Source organism: Oncorhynchus clarkii, chromosome 12, assembly GCF_045791955.1.
Source record: "Oncorhynchus clarkii lewisi isolate Uvic-CL-2024 chromosome 12, UVic_Ocla_1.0, whole genome shotgun sequence".
Lineage (NCBI taxonomy): Eukaryota > Metazoa > Chordata > Actinopteri > Salmoniformes > Salmonidae > Oncorhynchus > Oncorhynchus clarkii.
Genome location: NC_092158.1, coordinates 76,543,330 through 76,565,529, shown reverse-complemented (window position 1 = coordinate 76,565,529; position 22,200 = coordinate 76,543,330). Strand labels below are relative to the sequence as shown.

The 22,200-nt window shown below is 42.5% G+C and overlaps 1 protein-coding gene across 3 annotated transcripts; it reads right to left on the bottom strand.

Moving 5' to 3' along the window:
- Positions 1–5,109: 5,109 nt before the first annotated feature.
- On the bottom strand, positions 5,110–20,479 carry LOC139421334 (transmembrane protein 184B-like). Of its 3 annotated transcripts, none has more exons than XM_071172109.1 (11): positions 20,236–20,479; positions 20,056–20,139; positions 15,715–15,951; positions 14,463–14,628; positions 11,262–11,352; positions 10,979–11,054; positions 10,801–10,892; positions 10,266–10,435; positions 9,912–10,106; positions 9,415–9,441; positions 5,110–8,997 (listed from the first exon to the last, which is right to left on the bottom strand). In XM_071172109.1, the coding sequence occupies exons 1-11, from the start codon at positions 20,266–20,268 to the stop codon at positions 8,771–8,773; spliced, it is 1,398 nt and encodes a 465-aa protein (XP_071028210.1). In that variant the 5' UTR covers positions 20,269–20,479; the 3' UTR covers positions 5,110–8,770. The 3 variants fall into 3 exon arrangements, with proteins under 3 accessions (XP_071028210.1, XP_071028213.1, XP_071028212.1); XM_071172112.1 differs by having other exon boundaries at positions 20,321–20,479; XM_071172111.1 differs by lacking the exon at positions 9,415–9,441.
- Between the last annotated feature and the right edge of the window lie 1,721 nt (positions 20,480–22,200).

The following is a 22,200-nucleotide window of genomic DNA, read 5'->3' as shown; positions in this document are numbered from 1 at the left end:
AGGCTTGTGTGCGGCTGCTCGGCCATGGAAACCCATTTCATGAAGCTCCCGGCGAACAGTTCTTGTGCTGCCGTTGCATCCAGGAGCAGTTTGGAACTCAGTAGTGAGTGTTGCAACGAGGGACAGACAATTTTTATGCGCTTCAGCACTCGGCGGTCCAGTTCTGTGAGCTTTGTGTGGCTTACCACTTTGAGGCTGAGCCGCTGTTGCTCCTAGACGTTTCCACTTCACAATAACAGCACTTACAGTTGACCAGGGCAACTCTAGCAGGGAAGAAATTTGACAAACTGACTTGTTGGAAAGGTGGAATCCTATGAATGTGCCACGTTGAAAGTCACTAAGGTCTTCAGTAAAGCCATTCTACTGCCAATGTTGGTCTATGAAGATTGCATGGCTGTGTGCTCGATTTTAATACACCTGTCTGCAAAAGGTATGGCTGATGTAGCCGAATCCACAAATTTGAAGGGGTGTCCATAAATGTTTGTGTATGTATGAATGTGTGTGTGTGTGTGTGTGTGTGTGTGTGTGTGTGTGTGTGTGTGTGTGTGTGTGTGTGTGTGTGTGTGTGTGTGTGTGTGTGTGTGTGTGTGTGTGTGTGTGTGTGTGTGTGTGTGTGTGTGTGTGTGTGTATATATATATAGGAATTAATGCCCATGATATATATATAATGTATATATATAATGTATGAGTCCCTGCACTTCTGAATTGTGTGGTGTATGTCGTTCCTCGCTGTTTCAACAAACTCTCCAATGATCTTTCCTTTTGAGGTCATCTCCTCTAGTGAACAGTACAATGGTGTACATGGACGTGTTGTATTCAAACATCTTCTGGATCATCTTCCCTGTTTCTATCTCCTCTTGAGTGAAGCGTCCCACAGTTAGGACCAGGAGAGAGACGTTGGGCCAAGGAGCAGCCATAGAGATGCATTTACCAATTTCTCATGATCTCATGATCTCCACATTATCCACTGTTGGGCAAAACACCCCTGGAGTGTCAATCACTGTTACAATGTATCCCATTGATGTCAGCCATCTCCTTCTGACACTCAAAGGTGACTGATCCAGCATAAACATCTTCCTTGAACACGTCTCTTCCCAGGATGGTGTTTCTAGTTGCACTCTTCCTAATGTCTTCCCCAGCAGCACTCTCCTGAGACTGGTGGAGTGTGGACAATCTCCCTAGTGACAGAACAAGATACAATGTTTACTACACATGCAGTTCATACTAGCTGAAGATTAAGAGATAGCTGTGGCAGAAATATTGGTCATGTTATGTCTCTTTAAGTAGCAAATTGTCAACTGAATTATAATGAGATGAGACATTATTAGGGGGTCATGCAAGCTTATGACAAGTCTTACAGTCCATTTAAACCACATCATAAGGATACAATATGGTTAATGAAATGTTTGCCTCTTATACAGTATATACACAGCAATATATTTTTGACAAACTGTAAGTTGATAATGATGCTGATCAATATTATAAATCAATGCATTGCCATCTATTGATATCCTTCTTCCATAGACCCGAGAGGTGCGCGACTTTTGGCCGCAGTAAGAAATCCATCGCTATCTGCGCCCATTCAACAAAGCCTAGATTTACATGTTTATTACTTCTAAACAAAATACCTTTTTGGGGGGTCTCATACGCTTAAAATTTGGTTGTGATATTTGAAAAATAACTATTTTGGTTGCAGCAGTTGCTATCTAGAATAGTAACGCTCATTTACATAATAGGCTGTAGCAAAAGCTAGCCAAAAATACATTTTACTGTTTGAAGTTGGTGTTTTTGAAGTATAATGCAGTTGATTTGCGATGATGACGCACACAATCTATTAAGCAGGACATTCATACAAGCCTTAAAATCCAATTATAATCCAAAAGTAGTGTGAAATGCACTCATAAGCAACATGTAAAAAGAGGCGTTTTTTCTGGCGTTCTATAAGAACTTCCCCGTCTTTCGATACCAACTTGCACGCATCGCCCTCGTGCGGCAATGTTTGCAAACACATGAAGCGGTCTATTGTATCAGTATGATCAAAATGTATCAGCGCTCGAAGCCCCGTATTTTGTGCTTGCCAATCCTTAATAGACATTAAAATACTTAAATTAATTTGAATCTATTATATATTTTCGTACATTTTAACATCTATTTGTCTCTTCATACACACTGAGCAGGAGGTTCACTCTGGGCTAAACTTTGTCTGAACCAGTTGGTTGTGTAGAAGTCTTCCAAGCTCCTCTTTTCCCACACAGCACCAAGTTCACTATTGCAGACATTGGGAAGAGAAGATAATCAGATCATATTTCTAATTTAAACAATTAATTTGGATTACTTTACAAGCTACTGAAACATAACTAAGGGTACAATCTTTGTTAAGTTCTACACTCTTTGGTGAGACAGTGCTTCACAAAGTAGGTGGGGCCATAGTATCCTTTTATCTCTCTATTGGTGTTTTTTTTTAAATAAAATGACACTTGTTGCTTTTTGGAGACTTACTGACGATGCCCCCTCTTGTGGGGTGTATATGACACATTTAAAAGGTTTGGTTAGTGTTTTTCCAACAAGGATGTAATAGTCTACACAAACTCATCGCTATGAAGAACAGTTTCATAGCAGCCCTACTCTAGTCCAGGGGGTATGTGGACCAGGTACTGCAAGCCAGATCAAAACGATTTAAAAAAAATTACAATTTAAATAAATATTACTAGCAAAAACAGATGAAACTAATTTGGCCAAGGTTCTGTGGAACAAGTTCAGAGGATACAATACAATATTATTCATCTACAATATAGGCTACCCTGAGATGCACAACGTGACCTGTGAGGCTCACCAGGATCCACAGTACTCCATCAATGATAGTGTTCAACTCAATACTTCTTGTATTCCTTAAAAATGCATTTTTTTAAAATTGTAATTTAAAGCTTTAAAACTGTTCAAATGTTTCTCTGCCCCATGGGAAAATGTGTAGAGTTGCAGGAAGTTAGTTTTAAACTTGCAAAATGTTCAGATTTTTGAGGGGGTCCCTAATGAATTTGCTTTCGCAAAGGGGTTCCCCAGCTCCAAAAGGTTTGGGAATCCCTGCTCTAGTCTACTCAATATATTTCTTCTGCATCGATTAGTCAAAACAAAACTGAAATACAATATCTCAACGACACATTAAAGCATTGGCATGGTTGACTGAATAAGACCTGTATGAAAAAATACACTCACCGGGTAAAGGGCTTCGGGATGCCATATCTTAATGTCCCCAAACTGCTATTCAACTTCTTTGCTAAAACTGAACTTGAACCTCAGTTCTTATTCCCTCGTTCTCAGTTGTTTTTTTTGATAAATCAAACCTTCATTTCATGATAGCCAACTATAAGTGCTAACTGTTACACAGACAAGTTTCTTGTCAAATCAAAGTTACCAGGACCATAAGGAGAATATTTATTTCTAGCTTGCTACAGCCTTTTCTCCGACAAAGGAAGATACTCATAATTCAAAACCACTGTTACTACTACGGTTTCTTTTTAAAATAAAATACCATAGGAGACGAGACTTCCCTCAGGTGTTAATTTACAGTATTTTCTGAGGCTACCGCAATGACTACCGCCCTGTAGCACTCGCATATGTAATCATAAGGTGCTTTGAGAGGCTAGTTATGGCATGCATCAACTCCATCATTCCAGAAACCCTAGACGCACTCCAATTTGCATACTGCCCCAACAGATCCATAGACAACGCAATCTCAATTGCATTCCACACTGCCCTCACCCACCTAGATAAGAGGAGTACCAATGTGAGAATGCTGTTCATACAGCTCAGTGTTCAACATCATTGTCCTCTCCGAGCTCGTCACCAAGCTTAGGACCCTGGGACTGAACACCTCCCTCTGCAACTGGATCCTGGACTTCTTGAAGGGCAGACCGAAGATAGTGAGGGTAGGCAACATAACCTCCGCCACGCTAAACCTCAATACGGGGGACCCACAGGTGTGTGTGCATAGTCCCCTCCTGTACTCTCTGTTCACCCACGACTGTGGGCCCCGCACGACTCCAACACAATCATCAAGTTTGCTGACGACACGACGGTGGTAGGCCTGATCACCGGCGATGAGGAGACAGCCTACAGGGAGGTGGTCAGTCATCTGGCAGTGTGGTGGTGCCAGGACAACAACCTCTACATCAGTAAGACCAAGGAGCTGATACATTTTGCAGTGGAGCAGGTCGAGAGCTTTTAAGTTCTTCAGGATTCAAATCACTAAGGACTTAAAATGGTCCACACACACGCACACAGTTGTGAAGAAGGATCGACAGCGCCTCTTCCCCCTCAGGAGGTTGAAAATGTTTAGCATGGGCCCTCAAATCCTCAAAACGTTCTACAGCTGCTCCATTGAGAGCATCTTGACTGGTTGCATCACTGCTTGGTATGGCAAGCAGTGATGCACAGCTTCCATCCCCAAGCCATAAGACTGCTAAATAGCTAACAAAATGGCTAGTCAGACACAGATCTGAATTGACCATTGTATTTATTAAACATTTTGCACTGTCTCTATGCACACTCACGCGCCAACACAGAACATGCACACTTTTATACTGACTCTACACACACTTACATACAATCTTCATTGCTGAAACTCTGTTTATCATACATACTGATGCCTAGTCACGTTATCCCTATGCATACAATATCTACCTCACTACAGTATCCCTGTACATTGTAAATATGGTATTGGCACTGACCCTATATTTAGTGTCTTACTTTCTCGTGTTCTTATTTCTATTTCTCGTGTTTTTGTTATACCCTGTTATTTTTAGTATGACATTGATACTGATTACTGCATTGTTGGGTTTAGAGCTTGCAAGAAAGGCATTTCACTGTACTTGTGCACGTGACAAAAATTGAAACTTGGCGTCTAAACAGAACAACTATATTGCCTGGTAGCATCATACATCTCTGAACCAGAAGACTGTAGCTTCTCTGTATAGGGAAGTGACCAGCTCCAAAGTGTCACTTTGTTCCTTTTTAGGTTGGCTGCATAAAAAGCTTAAACGCAATATCAATCAATCTCACTGACTCTTCTCTCACTCAACACACACTAAAGGACCAAATGAAAATATTCAATTTTGTCTGTCTTTTTATTTTGCGGTTGTTTAACACCACAAAGACAAAAAAATTGCATCAGAATCTATAAAGCAGAATAATACCAATATACAAATGAACACAAAATTATGAAACAAAATAATATAAGGAATATGGAGCAGAGACGATACAGAAGTAAGCATTGTGCTTTATCATTATTATACCCACCAATAAACATATTCCATTATCTAGTTCAACTTTATACACAATATCCTGTCTTGTACAATATCCTGTCAATATCCTGTTTGGGAATAATATATTCATTTTAATCGAAAGACACAGCATAGGGCACATCATTAAAACAATCACTTAAGTGTATGTAGCCTATACTTAACATTCAAACCTATGAAATATACAGTAGCAGTCAAAAGTTTGGACATACCTACTCATTCCAGGGTTGATCCATTATTTTGACTATTTTCTACATTGTATAATAATAGCGAAGACGTCAAAACTATGAAATAACACAAAGTAACCAAAAAAGCTTTAAACAAATCAAAATATAGCCACCCTTTACATTGACAGCTTTGCACACTCTTGGCATTCTCTCAACCGGCTTCATGAGGTAGTCACCTGGAATGCATTTCAATTAACAGGTGTGCCTTGTTAAGTTAATTTGTGGAATTTCTTTCCTTCTTTAATGCATTTGAGCCAATCAGTGGTGTTGTGACAAGGTAGGGGTGGTATACAGAAGATATTTGGTAAAAGACCAAGTCCATATTGTGGCAAGAACAGCTCGAATAAGCAAAGATAAACGACAGTCCATCATTACTTTAAGACATGGTCAGCCAATCTGGAAAATTTTAAGAACTTTGATAAGTTTCTTCAAGTGGAGTCACAAAAAACATCAAGCACTATGATGAAACTGGCTCTCATGAGGACCGCCACAGGAAAGGAAGACCAAGAGTTACATCTGCTGCAGAGGGTAAGTTCATCAGTTACCAGCCTCAGAAATTGCAGCCCAAATAAATGTAACAGACACATCAACATCCACTGTTCAGAGGAGACTGCGTGAACCAGGCCTTCATGGTTGATTTGCTGCAAAGAAATCACTACTAAAGGACACCAATAAGAAGAGACTTGCTTGTGCCAAGAAACACGAGCAATGGACAGACTGGTGGAAATCTGTCCTCTGGTCTGATGACTCCAAATTGGAGAATTTTGGTTCCAACCACTGTGTCTTTGTGAGACGCAGAGCAGGAGAATGGATTGATCTCCGCATGTGTTATTCCAACCGTGAAGCATGGAGAAGGAGGTGTGATGGTGTGGGGGTGCTTTGCTGGTGACACTGTCAGTGATTTATTTATTTATTCAAGGCACACTTAACCAGCATGGCTACCACAGCATTCTGCAGCGATACACCATCCCATCTGGTTTGCGCTTAGTGGGACTATGATTTGTTTTTCAACAGGACAATGACCCAACACACCTCCGGGCTGTGTAAGGGCTAATTAAACAAGAATGAGAGTGATTGAGTGCTGCATCAGATGACCACAATCCACAATCACCCGACCTCAACCCAATTGAGATGGTTTGGGATGAGTTGGATCGCAAAGTGAAGGAAAAGCAGCCAACAAGTGCTCAGCATGTGGGAAATCCTTCAAGCATTCCATGTGAAGCTGGTTGAGAGAATGCCAAGAGTGTGCAGAGCTGTCATCAAGGCAAAGGGTGGCTACTTTGAGAAATCTAAAATGTAAATTATATTTAAATTAGTTTAATTTTTGGGGGGTTACTACATGATTCCATATGTTATTTCATAGTTTTGATGTCTTCACTATTATTCTACAATGTAGAAAATAGTAAAAATAAAGAAAAACCCTTAAAATGAATAGTAACTTTTGGTACTGTATTTATTGGACCCTGTAGAAAAGTTTTTTTGGACCCGAAGTGGACCCTGGGCATGTGAGAGGTGGGTCGCGAGTTATGAGAATACATCTATAATAACACACTATTTATTTTTAATTTGGGTCGTTAGAGGAAGATTTGAGTCATGGGCGAACGGTAAAATGTCTAATTTGTGTTTCGAGATGAAAACGTTTAAGAACCCCTGCTGTAGAAAAACACTTCCCTCTGGTATTCAGATATGGGTAGTGTTCCTATTTTTTTTAAAAAGTAAAACTGCAGCTTTGGAATTGACAGTTCTGTGAGAGATTTTTTTATGAGTAAAACGTTTCAAAATGATCTGTGTGTTTTCTTCAGCAAAAATACCTCTCAAATGAAGAATCAATGAGGAGGCTAGTGACACTGAGCAGTAACATAGCAACCCTAACAAGACAAGAAAACAGCCATGTTGAAGAAAGCAGGTATATTCAGGCATAACTGAAGTATATTAATGCTGAAGATAGCCAAGCCTTGCTTTGCCTATGTATTCAAAGAAACTATTTCTGCTCAACAGGCTCCTCCCAGAGGCTGGGCTGGAAATCTCTCTGCCTCTTGCCACCAGGGGGAAGAATTGCTTGGTCCCCATATCCTTTGACAACTTCACAGAGTTTCTAAACCCAGAGGTGCAACATTGAAGACTTCCAGGAATGCTTGCGAAACAGACCAGGCTGAGGTTTGAGATGAGAACAGTGAAATGAGTTGTTTATTTTCCCAATCTAAAGACAATCTAGATTCGAGCCAATGTCTTAAGTAGTTGAACATGTTATTATTCCAACCTTGTGAAAGTGACACACTGACAAGTTTAAATTTTTGTCCAAAAAAACACTATCAAAAGACAGCCTTTGATTAGACGGTCTGCACATGCGCAGTTCGGGCGCGATATGACCGTTACACCAACTTGATGGTAAAAACATGCCTGATCTGTGCTGCACATAATGCCCCAATTACGGGATTCTAATCCTGTCTGCTGTGGCCGGGTCCAGCTTTGCTAAGAAGCAAGTTCCTCTTTCATCTGTAATCCGCGTGAGCGATGTTAGTCGCCCACACCAAACCTCTGTCAACAGCTGTTCCCTCAATACGTCGTCAACAACAACCATAACATTCCGGGAGACACCCCAAATGACCCCCAAAATCCCCCAATTATATTATCCTCACTGTACCTTCCAACACACACTAACACACATCATATAATAACCTCCCTTCATAATAGATTTGTTTAAAATGAGAAGAACACCATCAGGTCAATAAACATCAAAATATACAGTGATTTCAGGGTCCCTTAGTGTCTTATCCAAGTCACTCTGAAATCTAAATGTTAAGTTAGAGAGGGTCCTGCTGACCAAGCGGTATCTCCCTCTATTTGGCAACATTTCAGCAAGAGGCAGAGCTGGCAGGAGGGTGAGGGGGGATGCTGTATTATTTAAATGGCACTCATGTCAATGGCATGCACGTTGGTGAGTGTTTCTCTGTCTAGTAGACCTTTGTAGTGTTAACACACAGCCTGAAGACACCTGGGAATGGTCTATGCACATGTGTGTGTATCTGTATTGATCCATATTGGCAGGGGTATGTGGCAATGGACCCCTATGCAGTAGGTTGCTTGTATTGTCAATATAGACTGAGGAATATGAGTACTATGTTCATGAAGTGGATCAGCCAAAGGACTCAAGCCTGTCGATTTGGTACGGCACTATAGTAGAGTCCATAAAGCCCCTCCCGTCTCCACCTCCCAGTAGTACCACCGGTCGGTGTGTAGGGGGGCTCAGAACTCATCGTCGGAGCTGAGCAGCAGGGTCTTCTCGTTGTCGCGGGTGCTGAGGTTGCTGTGGCTGCGGGACACTGGCGCCCCTCCACGCTGCTCAAGGGTGGACTGCTGTGTGTACTGCTGGTAGGCCGGGGAGAAGTTGTGGATGGCGTCCTGCACCATGTCTCCGGGGTTCATGGTCTCCTTCAGACTGCTGGAGATGCTCTTCATTGGGGCGCAGCGACCTGCCGGGAGAGGATAGAAATAAAGGGAGGATGAGGGATAATGGAAGAAAGAGTGGAACCCTACAGTGAGCAACCTGAATGCCATGAGTAAACTAAATGGAGGATCACATAATACTACTGAACCAAACAGACAGAAACAGCCAGTGGAGCTCCTAGTGCATTGCAAGGGGAGAACTCATACACACCACAAAATAATACATTGATAAAAGCAGCACATACTGTACAATAATGGCAATACAAATGTATGACAGCACTGAGGATGCTCAAAATAAATTGTTTGTACAAAATTAAACTCTATATCTCAGAAACAGTTAAAAATAATAGAATAACAAAATGAGCACATCACAGAAATGGAGTCAACCAGAAAGTACTGTGGCAGTGAGAAGCCAAACACAGCTGAGCTAGTGGTAGACCTACCGTACTGTCCATAAATAGGAAAGGACCCTTATAGTGCAGCACAGAGACAGATAGAGAGAGACAGATAAAGAGAGAGGGGGGACATAAGAAAATATACAAGGATGAATATTGAACAATAAAAAAGGAGAAGGGCAAGAGAACAGAACAGGAGAATAAGGAAGAGATAGAAGATAAATGAGGAGAAAAAGGATTCAACAAAAGAAACATTTTGCAAAAAAACAAGGGAGTGGAGAGGAGAGAAAGGGAGAATAAAAGAGAGAAAGAATCATTTAGAGACAGAGCAGGTCAGTGGAACAAAGTCACTGAAATAGACTTGAAGAGCAACCATGGAGAACCAGTGTCCTGAATCCTCACTGAACACAGTTCCAGAAACATAAGCAACTGCTTGTGTCATTTAGTCAAGGACACACTAATATGCTAGTGATGACTTGATTTATTTTTACTTAAACAGTTCTCTCTCTAATCTGCATGGATAGTCCCTCCCTCTGTATCCTTACCGTAGGAGTCCAGCCTCTTGTCCATGTAGACCTTGTAGGTGAAGGCGTGGCGCAGGGCCACAGCGGCAAAGAACATCTCAATGCAGATGATAAAGTTCTGGTAGCCGGCGGCGACCGTGCCCTCCCCAACTGACACTTCGGGAGAGTTGATTTTAGGGATGGCTCCACACTTCTCCAAGATGGCCAGCAGCATACCTTATCTCCCAGAGAGAGAGGGAGAGAGAAATCGAGGAAGGAGGATCAGAGTACTGTCAAATCACATTGTGTGTATTATCTGGGAGAGAGGGTCAGCACACTTGGTTGCAGCATTATCTATGATACATTGCGTGTGTGTCGAACAAGAGGTTTCCTTACCCTGCCAGAAAGAGAGGAAGATGACAGACTTGACCATGAGGAACTTGAGCATGGGGCTGTAGGGGACCAGCAGGTTGCGGGTGGCGAAGTAGAAGAGGAAGAGGGCGTAGAGAGACAGGCTGACAGAGAAGTTATAGATGATGGTCACATACAGGTACCCACTGGCCACACTGGAGAGAGAGCGAGAGGCACAGCCAGCTATCAGAACAGTGTCAACACATAGGGATGTCTTAGCAAAGTCTTATTTTAGAGATTACGTAATATAACTCTGAGATGCTTGACAACTACAACCCCGACATTTCGGTGAAAACAGATTTACAGCCAGAATAGTGTAAATGTTAAAAAAAACATCTGTGAGAACAAACAAATAACATTTAAACTGTTCATACAGAAAAGTACAGACTAGTTTAGATATTATAGACAAACAGGAATCCTCTGTGGCTTTTGAAACAATTCACTGAGGTCAACACAGGTTAAGCAAATACTCTGATATAGTATAGAGTAGAATGAGTGAGTGTCCCATAGCCCTACATACTTGAAGTCTCCATCTTTGTACTTCCCAAAGGCCTGCAGGATGACCGTGATCATGGCCATCAGAGGCTTCACCACACAGAACTGCAGAGTGGCCTGAGAGAGAGAGAGAATATGTAACTCTGTGTTCATATGTAAGGGTTTCTCACAAATAATGTGTGAGAAGAAGGCTTTCACTATACCTGTTTGCAGAATCGGAGGAACCCAATGGAGTAAGTCCTTCCCCAGAGACAGCAGGTGCCGTACACACAGCTGGACCTGTAGACAGCCAAGACACAAGCATTTGGTAGTCTGTGTTCTCAAGGTCCAAATTGCATGAAAAGAGGTTCAAACCATACAATAAAGTATTGATACACATTACTCTTCTGCAGTTGTGGGATGGTTGAATGACATTCTTGGATTGTACATAAATTGTCTTTATTTTTTATAAGAGAGGACAAAGAGTGATAATAGAGAGAGACTCACTCAATGGGCTTTCCTCTGATCTCAGCCATGATGGCGCTCTCCCCTCCAAGGTACTCATAACACAGGCTGAGGAAGTTGTAGATCACAAACGCTGCAGAGGAAACACACACAAACACATGTAAGCAGTGTCAGAGAGTTGAGAGAATATGGGGGTAGTTGCCACTATGCAACTACAGCAGTCTTTCGGTTAACCCAGCAAAGCCTTCATATCCAAAATCAATCCCCAAAACAATCTGTCTGTCTGTGTGTATTTGGTCTTTTTGGACTCTGAGCATCCCTTGAGAACCCAGAAACATTAACGAGAAAGAACACTAACACACACAGAAGTAAACATGTTCTATCTAGAGGCATTGGCCATGTTCCTCTCTACAGTATTAAGGCCGTGGTCCTGATTTCCCATGAGAAGAATGCTGATGTGCTGTGTCAGTGCATGGGCCAGTGCAGAAAGCAAAACAAGATGAGAGACTGAGTCATTGTCCCCAATGGCCTCTGGCTAAACCACCCTCCATTCTAGCTTGGATCAACGTCGCTCTGTCCCCCTGTGTGCACACAAAGCTACCCTCCCCCACTCTGTGTGTGTGACAACGTGTATTCCAGAGATTCCCATATATTGATATCCATCCAGCTGAATGTTTAGTCCAAAACTATTCAGTTACCATCCTATTTAACAACACATGTCCAGTACTGGTATAATCTAATACGCACGCACCTGTTTATTTGAATCCATTCATTAGCATAAATTATTTATCTAAGAGATTTGAATGGTTCATAGAGATTTCAATTGATTTGGAAATTAAATAAATTGTTTCAAATGAACAGAGTACAGTGGTGGGTCCCGACTCCTTGGGACAGACGGAGAGTTGAGAGAAAATCCTCTCGTCAGACTGAATCACTTCCAGTTTGTCGGGCAGAAGAGGCTGCAGGACTTCTCTCTGTCTCTCCTTTGGCTGTGAACACTGTTATTGGTGTCATTGACTGGGAGGAATGTGGTTTCAGCTGCTGTCCCAGGTGTTCAGGCCATGCTAATTTGAGGGTGGTGAAGCAGCTACAGGACGAATCAATCCTGAAGCTTTGCTGCTCTCTCTCTCTTTTCTGGCATTGGAAACTCCAGCCATAAAGGCTGCCTATTCCATTTGCTTTCCTTGTATTGTATTTGCACACATATCGCTGCATATACAAGCATGCATGTATAAATACACAACATCAGTGTGTGTACTTTGCTGTGTGTGTACTATGCTGTGTGTGTGTGTGTACTTTGCTGTGTGTGTACTTTGCTGTGTGTGTACTATGCTGTGTGTGTGTGTGTACTTTGCTGTGTGTGTACTTTGCTGTGTGTGTGTGTGTGTGAGAGAGAGAGTGTGTAACTTTATGACAGCATTTTGGCCCTCTATATTTAGCAGTGTGGAGCCCTGGGGCCACAGCTGCTGCCTGTGCGGTGTGCCATGTGCCGGAAGGGAGAGCCCACTGTGTGCAGCCTGGCTGAGCTGTCAGCTCCCCAGCCGTCAATCCATGCGCTCCCAGCACTCACACACATCATACAGTACACACACACACAGCATTCTCTCACGCATCATACTCACACAACTCTCTTTGACACAAGGTATACAAAATGTGCAGTGCAAAGCACTCGTGCACTGAGCACACTTTTGCACTGAGGTCCCCTTTTCCCCACAAACAGACATAGGGTTGTACATTGTACATTCAATAGAGTTTGTCAGGTATAATTTGATGGCAGAGACCGGTAACCAAGGGGCACACCTGTCTGTATTATGTAACCACTGTAACAAAATGATAATGCCAATTTCTGTTGATGTTACTTCTTTTGAGAGACAGCCAGCTGGTACAGAACAGCCAGACAATTTATCTGTTCATAAGTGAGTGGTTTCTAAAACTCTTCTCACGGCTTCAGTCGTTTGCATACTGTTGCTAGGGAACAGGCTTCCCCTCCCCAGCAATCCCAGCAGGCCTTGGAAACAACAAGAGAACAAAGATGGCCACTCTCGTAAAGGCAGAGAGACCGCAAAGCCCATCTGTCACTGGGGACAGAACAGATTCCCACACACTAGTTACTACGACCAGGGGTTGGAACCGGTTCAGAGAACAGAACTGAAAACTGGAAAAGAACGTCATTTTTCAAGGAACAAAATCAGAAGCGGGAACGAAAGTGATCTATTCTTCTCTGGAACAGAACCATTATTTTAAAAGCATGGGGACCGGTTAATAAAATTTTGTTTAAGTTCCACAAAATAAACAAAGCCTCCCTCTGTCAATCAGAAACTTCTCCCAGTGTCATCCTGCTAGAGGTGTGCCGGGTAGTCGGACAAAACGAGTATAGTAACAGATATGGGTCATTTTCTGGATACGACTTGATCAGAGTATTTTTTGTAATCATCTTCCTCATGTCAGTCAAGTGAAGTGCCACATGGTCTAAATAACTCAACTGGCCAGCTTGCCTGTGTGTAAAGAAAAGGGCTGGCTGTACATTGATCCTGCTACTCTAATTGGATAGAGTGAAGCTGTATTTCTCTGTCCACTCGCTTTATAATTTCACCCGATCACTTTCACTTCTCTGTCACGGTCTGATCATTCAGACTGCTGCTGCCTCCTGTTAGCCTGCTACTATGATAAATCAAATGGAAAGGGCGTTTGGTATGAAGCTATCAATGTGCATAATATCTAACAAGCGGGGCGAGGGTAAGGGAAAAAGATGAATGGAGTCATATCTCCCTCTCTAACTTAAAGCATCAGCTGTCAGAGCAGCTTACCAATCCCTGTACCTGTACACAACCAATCTGTAAATAGCACACCCAACTACCTCATCCCCATTTTGTTATTGATCTTCTTGCTCTTTTTCACCCCAATATCTCTACTTGCACATCATCATCTGCACATCTATCACTCCAGTGTGAATGCTAAATTGTAATTATTTCACCTCTATGGCCTATTTATTGCCTTACCTCCCTATTTTTCTATTGTGTTATTGACTGTACATTTGTTTATGTGTAACTCTGTGTTGTTTTTGTTGCACTGCTTTATCTTGGCCAGATCGCAGTTGTAAATGAGAACTTGTTCTCAACTGGCCTACCTGGTTAAATAAAGGTGAAATAAAATGTAAACATTTATATTAATGCCAATACATTTAAAAACACTATTTTAACAGGTAAGAGTCATACACCATTGACAGGGTGGGGAGGTTCTCACCTTCGTAGCAGTCGCGGACCGTGTCAAAGTAGACGTAGTACTCTTCGTTAGTGAAGAAGAGGAGGCTGAGCCACGAGTCAAAAGCGTAGATGGGAACGATGAAGAGGATGCGAACTATGTGCCTCTGCTCATTGGGAGAGCTGTAGTAGCGCAGGTGCATGTAGATCTGTCAAAGGGAGAAAAATAGGGAAAGATACATAGACAATAAAGAGAAGAACAGAGTGAAGAGGGCATCATTTAATCTCAGCTCCTAAAGGACCTGGCTAGATTATAATGTACCTCATTGTAGGAGAATAATTTAAAAACTATAAACATGGCAGTTAAATAGACAATGGAGTGAAAGGGGGGTAATTGTGTTTGAATATTCAACAGCTTCCTTCTCCCTGAGAGGGACAACAGCTCTGTCAACGTAAGCTTGCTAAAAATGGGCTAGCTGAAACAAGTGTCTCATGAAATCAATGCGTTTTCACTAGGGCTCAGTGACTGTGACTTTGTGGTCCTGCCCACATCCTGGGGAGAGCAGTCGACATCATGCGTGTGTGTGATGAGTGGATATGTGTTGTGTTTTTCCATTCGGATGAGCAGGCTCTGTCATCAATACCTTTTGTCTACTTCATCCTGTCCCAGGTTCCCACTTACACAAAGCTACACCTATCACCTTTCCTGGCCTGGGCACACACACCTTTGGTAAAATAACAAACAGTAGGGTGTTCGCACACAGAGCACCGTACCCAGCTTTGTTGCTAGGCAACAGCCCCCCCCCCCCCCGCTCTCTGATGTCCCTGCAGAGCTAGGTACACCTGTTGTCAGAGCGACAGCTCATCTTTAACCCTTTGTGTGAGCAGCAACACACAATGGAGAGGAATCATTAACCTGGGCCTTTCAGTAGCTCTGAACCTACAGGAGGTTAGTGGTCTGCAGGCAACATGACTACATATTTGAAGACCTGCCACAACTACTTTGTCATGGCTGAACAGCCTGAGGTGTTCCAGAGTGCATAATCAACCTGGACTTGCGTGAGGAATCTGAAGGGATGCCTTGATATGCTTCTGCAGTTTCTATCTGCAATTTGATTTGTGCATACTGAGAAAACTACTGGAGGCACTAGGCATCCATCTTATGCAGCAGTGAGACCACACTAACATATGATTTGAGTGCAAACAGTTTAAGCATATGTTAGATGCAGCATGCAGAAAAACATAGGAGTGTGTGTGTGTTTGTATGTGTGAGAAAGAGTTCACTAGCCCCTTACCTGGTGGCAGGTTATTAGCAGGGCTGTCCAGACAAAGAACCCTGACACAGTCTGGGCAGTGGAGGTCATGAGGAAGTATGGTTCCTCAGGGGTCACCAGGGGGGTGTCTGGCACCCAGGAGGCGTTGGAGCCCGACGGGGCTGCTGTGGTCGGGGACCCTGGGGCCATATCGGCTGGGGAGTTATTTTCCATTCGATCTGACAGGGGCATGCCACGTCTCCACAGCTCCTCCATCCTCTGGAGGGAGACAACAGGGGGATATGGTGGGTTTTGGGTTTTCCGGATATTCACAATCACATTAACAGAAGTAGCTAAATATGTAGAAATGGTGGAGCTCCATTAAGGAACAGTGTGCCTCCTAAGGGACCAATACCCTAGTTTCTTTCAAGGTTATCGAACACATTACACATGGATGGTTGTCTCGGGCATACCAATAAAAACCTACTACTTTATTCAATTGAACAATTAAAGCTGAAACTAACATCCTTGTGGACAGAGAAAATCTGAATAAGATATGGAGAGGAGAGAGAAAGAGGGGAAACAGAAGGAGCTGAGTGAGGTGGAGAGAGAGAGAGAGGGGAACCAGAAGGAGCTGAGTGAGGGGGAGAGAGAGAGAGAGGGGAACCATAAGGAGCTGAGTGAGGGGGAGAGAGAGAGAGAGGGGAACCATAAGGAGCTGAGTGAGGGGGAGCGAGAGAGAGGGGAACCAGAAGGAGCTGAGTGAGGGGGAGAGAGAGAGAGGGGAACCAGAAGGAGCTGAGTTCGGGGGAGAGAGAGAGAGAGGGGAACCAGAAGGAGCTGAGTTCGGGGGAGAGAGAGAGAGGGGAACCAGAAGGAGCTGAGTGGGGGGGAGAGAGAGAGAGAGGGGAACCATAAGGAGCTGAGTGAGGGGGAGAGAGAGAGAGAGAGGGGAACCATAAGGAGCTGAGTGAGGGGGAGCGAGAGAGAGGGGAACCAGAAGGAGCTGAGTGAGGGGGAGAGAGAGAGAGGGGAACCAGAAGGAGCTGAGTGAGGGGGAGAGAGAGAGAGGGGAACCAGAAGGAGCTGAGTGAGGGGGAGAGAGAGAGAGGGGAACCAGAAGGAGCTGAGTGAGGGGGAGAGAGAGAGAGGGGAACCAGAAGGAGCTGAGTGAGGGGGAGAGAGAGAGAGGGGAACCAGAAGGAGCTGAGTGAGGGGGAGAGAGAGAGGGATACCAGGAGGAGCCGAGTGAGGGAGAGAGAGGGAAACCAGAAGGAGCCGAGTGAGGGGGATGGAAGTTGAGAGAGAACACAGGGACAGAGTGAATCAGTCAGTCAGAGCAAATTGGCATGACACGGGCTGAGGGCCCACTGACCCAAATTCTCCTTCTCCTCTCCTCCTGGTTTGAGAGCAGGGGCGAGCGTAGGAGAGTCAAACACATCTCTATTGAGCACACTGAAGGACAGACTGGGTATATCAGTGCCAGTGGGACATATAGTTGAAGTCAGAAGTTTACATACACATTAGCCAAATGCATTTAAACTCAGTTTTTCACAATTCCTGACATTTAATTATAGTAAAAATTCCCTGTCTTAGGTCAGTTAGGATCACCACTTATTTTAAGAATGTGAAATGTCAGAATAATAGTAGAGAGAATTATTTATTTCAGCTTTTATTTCTTTCATCACATTCCTAATGGGTCAGAAGTTTTCATACACTCAATTAGTATTTGGTAGCATTGCCTTTAAATTGTTTAACTTGGGTCAAACGTTTCAGGCAGCCTTTCACAAGCTTCCCACAATAAGTTGGGTGAATTTTGGCCCATTCCTCCTGACAGATGGTGTAACTGAGTCAGGTTTGTAGGCCTTCTTGCTCACACACACTTTTTCAGTTCTGCCCACAAATTTTCTATGGGATTGAGGTCAGGGTTTTGTGATGGCCACTCCAATACCTTGACTTTGTTGTCCTTAAGCCATTTTGCCACAACTTTGGAAGTATACTTGGGGTCATTGTTCATTTGAAAGACCCATTTGCGACCAAGCTTTAACTTCCTGACTGATGTCTTGAGATGTTTCTTCAATATATCCACATGATTTTCCGTCCTCATGAAGCCATCTATTTTGTGAAGTGCACCAGTCCCTCCTGCAGCAAAGCACACCCACAACATGATGCTGCCACCTCAGTGCTTCACGGTTGGGATGGTGTTCTTCGGCTTGCAAGCCTCCCCCTTCTTCCTCCAAACATAACGATGGTCATTATGGCCAAACAGTTCTATTTTTGTTCCATCAGACCAGAGGACATTTCTCCAAAAAGTACAATCTTTGTCCCCATGTGCAGTTGCAAACCGTAGTCTGGCTTTTTTAATGGCGGTTTTGGAGCCAGTGGCTTCTTCCTTGCTGAGCGGCCTTTCAGGTTATGTCGATATAGGGCTCGTTTTACTGTGGATATAGATACTTTTGTACCTGTTTCCTTCAGCATCTTCACAAGGTCCTTTGATGTTGTTCTGGGATTTATTTGCACTCTTCACACCAAAGTACGTTCGTCTCTAGGAGACAGAACGTGTCTACTTCCTGAGCGGTATGACGTCTGCGTGGTCCCATGGTGTTTATACTTACGTACTATTGTTTGTACAGATGAACGTGGTACCTTCAGGCGTTTGGAAAACGCTCCCAAGAATGAACCAGACGTGTGGAGGTCTACAATTTTTTTTTCTGAGGTCTTGGCTGATTTTTTAAAAATTTACCCATGATGTCAAGCAAAGAGGCACTGAGTTTGAAGGTAGGCCTTGAAATACATCCACAGGTACACCTCCAATTGACTCAAATGATGTAAATTAGCCTCTCAGAAGCTTCTAAAGCCATGACATTTTCTGAAATTTTCCAAGCTGTTTAAAGACAGTCAATTTAGTGTATGTAAACTTCTGACCCACTGGAATTGTGATACAGTGAATTATATGCGAAATAATCTGTCTGTAAACAATTGCTGAAAAAATGACTTGTGTCATGCACAAAGTAGATGTCCTAACAGACTTTCCAAAACTATAGTTTGTTGACAAGAAATTTGTGGAGGGTTGAAAAATGAGTTTTAATGACTTCAACCTAAGTGTATGTAAACTTCCGACTTCAACTGTATAGCTAATGAGAGGAATTTATTGAATGACAGAAAAATTGTTAACATTTATGAGATTGGTTTGAGTCTTTTAGCCATCAGCAGCACATGATCAATTCTCAAAGTCAGCAAGGTGACTGACCCCTATTGCTCATTAGGTCTGTAATACTGATGTATTGCAAAGTAGCCAGATAGCAGTTTTCTAATGGGAAACTGTGGGCTAAGTGACCAATAGAAAGATGGACAGTAGATTCTCCACAGCCTTGTACTCAATCCTGCATTAGTGATGCTAACTAGGTAATGTGACCGCTAGATGCATCAGTCTGGCGTCCAATGATGGCAATAACCTAATCATTCAGAATAAAACTGATTTAAAAAGGGGATTCAATTAATATGCATGGCTAAATATAGGCAGGTCGTGGCCATGGGTGACTCACGCTGCTGGACGAAGCCTGCTGTATGAATTACATTTGAGGGGGCAGTTACATTTGAGTGTCACAATCGTTTCACTCAAGTTGGGTTTCTCAAGTAACTATCGTTCGTGATAAGCATAGACTATTGACTGATGACTATTGAGATTTAATATCAACAATATGTAGGCCTATTCTTCATAGGTCTAGAGAATGAATGCCTATTAGACTTATAATGTGATTTTTCCATGACACAAATACTTAATTATTCAAGAAAAAGGGAAAGGGTTGAGACAGTAGTAAAGAATGAAAGTATTGGTCAATATTGATGGTTTCTAAAAACAGCAAACATGTTATAAGGTATACTGCTGTTCAGTTGTAATTGAGAGCCATGTCTGGTGTATTTCGTTTGGTTCAATGACCAGATAATTCATATAGACATGACAGGGGAGACTCCATCAATTCCTGCTGACTGAACCTGAGGGCGTATTTCATAACATCTGTTGTACTTTGACCTAAATCCTATCAGTCATCCAGCATCGGCTTTTTGACATTGCAAAAAATGTTTTGGCATTTTGACATCAGTTTTCCTCTCCAGATATACTAAAGGCATAACATACTAAGGAAAATATAGGGCGTTGCAGTGAGAATAAATGAATAACATAATTTCCATGCAAAGACTATATTTAAAAAACAGCAGCTTTATATTTCCATAAAAGAAGGCAACCAAAACCTCTTTACGGATGATTTCAGGAGCTGAAATTACAACTGTGTCATCAAGCGAAAGGTACATTCGTCGTTCGTTTGGAAACAGTTTCTTTCTATCCATTCTGAACACAAAAACACAGTGCGAGCGGTGGCTTACCTGCCTCTGCAGCAGTTGTTTGATTTGTGTACACACTGCGGCTGTTTGAATCCAAGCATAAATGTATCCTAAATACGTTTTTAGCTACGACAGACACACATTCATAAAATAATAATTAATACTACATTTAAATCACTGCAATATAACGTCAAGTGAGAAACCAATTTAAACCATGTTTACAGTTTTATCTAGTTCGCTAGCTAACGTTAGCATCGCTAGTTAGGTAGCTGCTCGCAAACTCTTCAAATCCTAGGCAAATACAAACTTTTGTCTGTACTAATAGTCCATCTCATGTAGAAAAACTTTATTCAGTCACTATCGTTTCAAAATAGCATTATCGGGGAACGCTCGTGAATTCGGCTCCGTTCTTCCCCTGTATCTCTCCTAGCGATTCACTACGCTAAGATTTTACAGCAGCAGAACAGCGAAACTCCTCCACCGTTCCTGCTTTTACGCAGGCGCAGTAGCTTCATCGCCTTGAGCCACTTTCCCATGATGTAACTCGTATATGCCAGCTGGTCTTGCATTGTTGTACAAACCCAGATTTCAAATATTTGTGTTTGTGTATGAAGAATTTACCAGGTAGTGTAAAGTTAATTCATTCAGTAGCGTTGTTTTCATTCGAATAATATTACACATTTCATTGTAAATACATACGTCTTATTAATGAAATAAAAAACGCAATTACTTAGCTCCTCCAAAATAACTTGTCACAAAACATTTGGATAATAGTTTCCCCATTTTAAAGTTGATTGGTATATCAAAGTGAAATAAATTAAGGGCCAACCAAGCTTTCTTCCATTCAATTTCAGTAATATATGCGTACCAGAAATGTTTTAGTTAAATATTAATTAAAATCTATAGAATTAGTCAATGACAAGAACAATATTTTCTTACATAATTTCAAAAATGTAAACCCTGATCCTTTTAAAAATGTATCTGCAAATTGAATGTAAAATGTTTATTAATCCTGACATTTTCATGTATTCAAGTGTAGTGACTTTTATAAATATGTACTGAGATGTCTCATTACTGTATTGACAATTTAATTAGAATTTTGAAAAAAAGCATTTCAGACCCAGTCACTCCTCCACAGTCCCTTCAAATGGTCCCCTTTTAGATACAATAACATGGCATTTCCCAAATGCAGTGTATAGTCGTGGCCAAAAGTTGAGAGAATGACACAAATATTAATTTCCATAAAGTTTGCTGCTTAGGTGTCTTTAGATATTTTTTTGTCAGATGTTACTATGGAATACTGAAGTATAATTACAAGCATTTCATAAGTGTCAAAGGCGTTGGGTTTTTGTTTGTCCACCCGCCTCTTGAGGAATGACCACCAGTTCTCAATGGGATTAAGGTCTGGGGAGTTTCCTGGCCATGGACCCAAAACATCAATGTTTTGTTCCCAAGGCACTTTGTTATCACTTTTGCCTTATGGCAAGGTGCTCCATCATACTGGAAAAGGCATTGCTCGTCACCAAACCGTTCCTGGATGGTTGGGAGAATTTGCTCTCGGAGGATTCTTTATTCATGGCGGTGTTCTTAGGCAAAATTGTGAGTGAGCCCACTCCCTTGGCTGAGAAGCAACCCCACACATGGTCTCAGGATGCTTTACTGTTGGCATGACACAGGACTGATGGTAGTGCTCACCTTGATGCCCCAAACAATCGGAAAGGGGATTCATCAGAGAAAATGACTTTACCCCAGTCCTCAGCAGTCCAATCCCTGTACCTTTTGCAGAATATCAGCCTGTCCCTGATGTTTTTCCTGGAGAGAAGTGGCTTCTTTGCTGCCCTTCTTGACACCAGGCCATCCTCCAAAAGTCTTCGCCTCACCGTGGGTGCAGATGCACTCACACCTGCCTGCTGCCATTCCTGAGCAAGCGCTGTACTGGTGGTGCCCCGATCCCACAGCTGAATCAACTTTAGGAAATGGTCCTGGCGCTTGGACTTTCTTGGGCGCCCTGAAGCCTTCTTCACAACAACTGAACCGCTCTCATTGAAGTTCTTGATGATCCGATAAATGGTTGATTTAGGTGCAATCTTACTGGCAGCAATATCCTTGCCTGTGAAGCCCTTTTTTGTGCAAAGCAATGGCGGCAGGTGTTTCCTTGCAGGTAACCAAGGAAGAACAATGATACCA

Excerpts from the sequence above, each read along its gene's own strand:
- LOC139421334 (XM_071172109.1), bottom strand. The coding sequence starts at position 20,268 with ATGCTAACGTTAGCTAGCGAACTAGATAAAACT. Across the intron at positions 10,893-10,978 it reads TCCTCCGATTCTGCAAACAG|GCCACTCTGCAGTTCTGTGT; the intron begins GTATAGTGAAAG and ends TCTCTCTCTCAG. Across the intron at positions 8,998-9,414 it reads TCCTATTTATGGACAGTACG|GTCGCTGCGCCCCAATGAAG; the intron begins GTAGGTCTACCA and ends CTCTCCCGGCAG.